Here is a 2,500-nt window from a genome sequence, read left to right on the forward strand (position 1 = left end):
TAAAGCCCCTGTGCCTCACGGCCCTCAGGGTCACGCTGGCCCTCTACAATGGCCTTTACCACACGACCCAACACCTGGGTGTCCACGTGCCTCTCCTTCAGACCCAAAATGTGGCTGTAGGCAGCCAGTGCATCCTGCATGTATCCTAGAGAGGTGCTCACCAGCATGAAGTTGTCCCACAAGCGCCAAGAATCCATCTTGCAGCGCAAGGCCTCCTTCAATGCCTTCCAAGCACGGGGCTTTTGATCCAACTTGAGGTAGGCTTGACTCATGTTGTTCCAAACTTCAAAACTGTCAGGCTCCAGCACACTGCATCGCCGGTAAGCCTGGGCACACTTCTCCCAGGCTTCCACTTGCAGGGCACAATATGCCAGTCGCTGCCACACTGGGAACTGCAGTCTGTTGATCTCCAAACTTTTTTCATAGTGGGTAATAGCCTGGTTGTATTCCTTCCTGACATAGTAATGGTTTCCAAGACAGCGCTGGGCCCGCCCACTGCGGTGGCCGGAAAGCTCCCAGGCCCGCAAGTAGTGCTCAGTATTGTCAGTTGCCTCTCCCAACATGCACAATAACTTGGGTGTCTCTCCTTTCTGGAGTTGCTGTTGCACCACCTCTGCTGCCCGCTGCCGCATCTGCAGTCCATTGAAGCAAGTCACCACATCTTCCCACAGGTGAAGCCGCTCAAACACCTCCAGAGCTGTCTTGATGCAGCCCAGCCGCATCAGCATTCTGGCCAGCTCCTGTTGCAGCTCCCAATGCGGCGGCACAAGCGAGGCACCAAACAGACATAACCGTTCCCGCCGGGATGGCTCCTCCCTCTTCAGTGCTGCCACAAGTTCTTCCACTTGGTTCAGAGAGCGTTCCATTGCCCTTGATTCTGTAGCCTCTACATGGGATCGCAACAAAAGGGCAGAAAGTTGTAGGCACCAGTTCTTGGGGTACTGTAGGAGGGCTATTAGGTAGGATTTGGTCTCCAGATCTAACTGAATATCATTAGCTGAAGAGCGTCGTAGGTGAGTGAGGGTAGCAAGCAAGACTGCTTGCTCAACTGGTCTAAGGTCAGGGACAACATCCTGGTCCTGGTCCCTGAACTTAGGTCGGGGAAGCCGAGTGTCATCCTGCAGAAGCAAATCTTTAGGCAGATCTGAGGGGAGGAGGGTACTGCCTGGTAACTCCCCAGCCATCAATGGTTGCCCCATATACTTCACCTTTGCCACAAGCTGAGGCCGGTCCTCCTGCTGCCACTTTGTCCGTTTGCCAAGTGCCCCTGTCAATTCAATCTCCATGCCAAGTGCCTCCCTGGCTCTTTTGAAGTGTTGGCCTGCTCGTCCCACATCATAGTAGTAGAGGTGAAGGTGGCCAGCTTCCAGATGGTAGAGGGCTGTCAACTCCTTGGAAACACAGAGCAGGTCAATGTTGTTCTCTGCTTGGTTAAGGGCACACAGTAACTCCTCGTACAGACCTGGGGAGCGCTCATCAGCCACACGTTGGTGGGCCATGCTGCACCGCATGGACCACCAGTCCCGGGTGAGGCAGGCAGCCAGGTGTGGCCGCATCTCTACCAGTGCTACCCTGGCCACTGTTAAGTACTCTGGTCCTTCTAGCAGATTGTAGACCCCCTCTGTGTCTCCAACAAGGGCCTCTAAGGCTTCCTCCCATACATCTGTTGCCTCCACACCATCTGGAACCAACCCCGGCAACAGAGTGGCAGGTGGAGGTCCCAATTGTGGCCCTGTGAAGTTATTCTGTATGAAAAGCTGCAAACAGCACAAACCCACACAGAGGACCACATGCTGCTGCTCTTCCCCTCCCTCTTCTAGGTAGGTGGTTAAGTTAGCCTTGTAGTGGTCCACCACACTGGTTCCAGCTGCCCGCTGCAAGCTTTTACCAAGAGCTGATTGGCACAAAGGCTCCTGCAATGCCTGCACGTAGCTTCCGGCAGCAACTAGCTCTGCCACTCGGGTCCATTCCTGAACCTCTGAAAGAAGCAGTGCATTTAATTTTTTAGGACATCAGAGGTTTTTATCAGAAATCTTTACTTTTTTTTTTTTTTTTTTGCCCTGAATATCTCAACAGTTGAAAATCAGACCTGAATGACTGCTAGCCATTAATCAGCTGCATTAGTCTCTACACGAGTTAAAAAATTTAAACTTTTGGTTTTAAACAAGATAGGCTTAGACTTTAATAAGATTAATTTTGTCATATAATCTTGTAAGTGTAAAAGATCACAGAATCATAATTTAGGATTTATAGATTAGCTGTTGTCTATTTCATTGAGCTATACCCACTTTCATGTAATGGATAGTTTACATCTTGAATATTGACTCCCAACTCCTGATTTGCAAATATATAGACAGATAGGCAAAAACTGTTTTAAAACTGATTAAATAAAGTAGTAATTTAGTTCAAAACAATCTGTTTAGAAACATTAAAGTGCCTTTTGCATGTATTGGAAGCAAAATAAGGAAAAATAAATAAATAAAAAATTAAATTGCACATT

The 2,500-nt window shown here is 49.1% G+C and overlaps 1 protein-coding gene across 1 annotated transcript in view; it reads right to left on the reverse strand.

The window, feature by feature from the left end:
* The window catches only part of LOC135104996 (tetratricopeptide repeat protein 27-like), a 4,010-nt gene that overhangs the window by 755 nt on the left and 755 nt on the right, over positions 1-2,500 (reverse strand). The window contains exon 2 of the mRNA XM_064012862.1: positions 1-1,978. This exon is cut by the window's left edge and continues 755 nt beyond it. Coding sequence (XP_063868932.1) covers positions 1-1,978 — 1,978 coding nt within the window. The remainder of the gene's footprint in view (positions 1,979-2,500) is intronic.

Source organism: Scylla paramamosain, chromosome 11 (assembly GCF_035594125.1).
Source record: "Scylla paramamosain isolate STU-SP2022 chromosome 11, ASM3559412v1, whole genome shotgun sequence".
Lineage (NCBI taxonomy): Eukaryota > Metazoa > Arthropoda > Malacostraca > Decapoda > Portunidae > Scylla > Scylla paramamosain.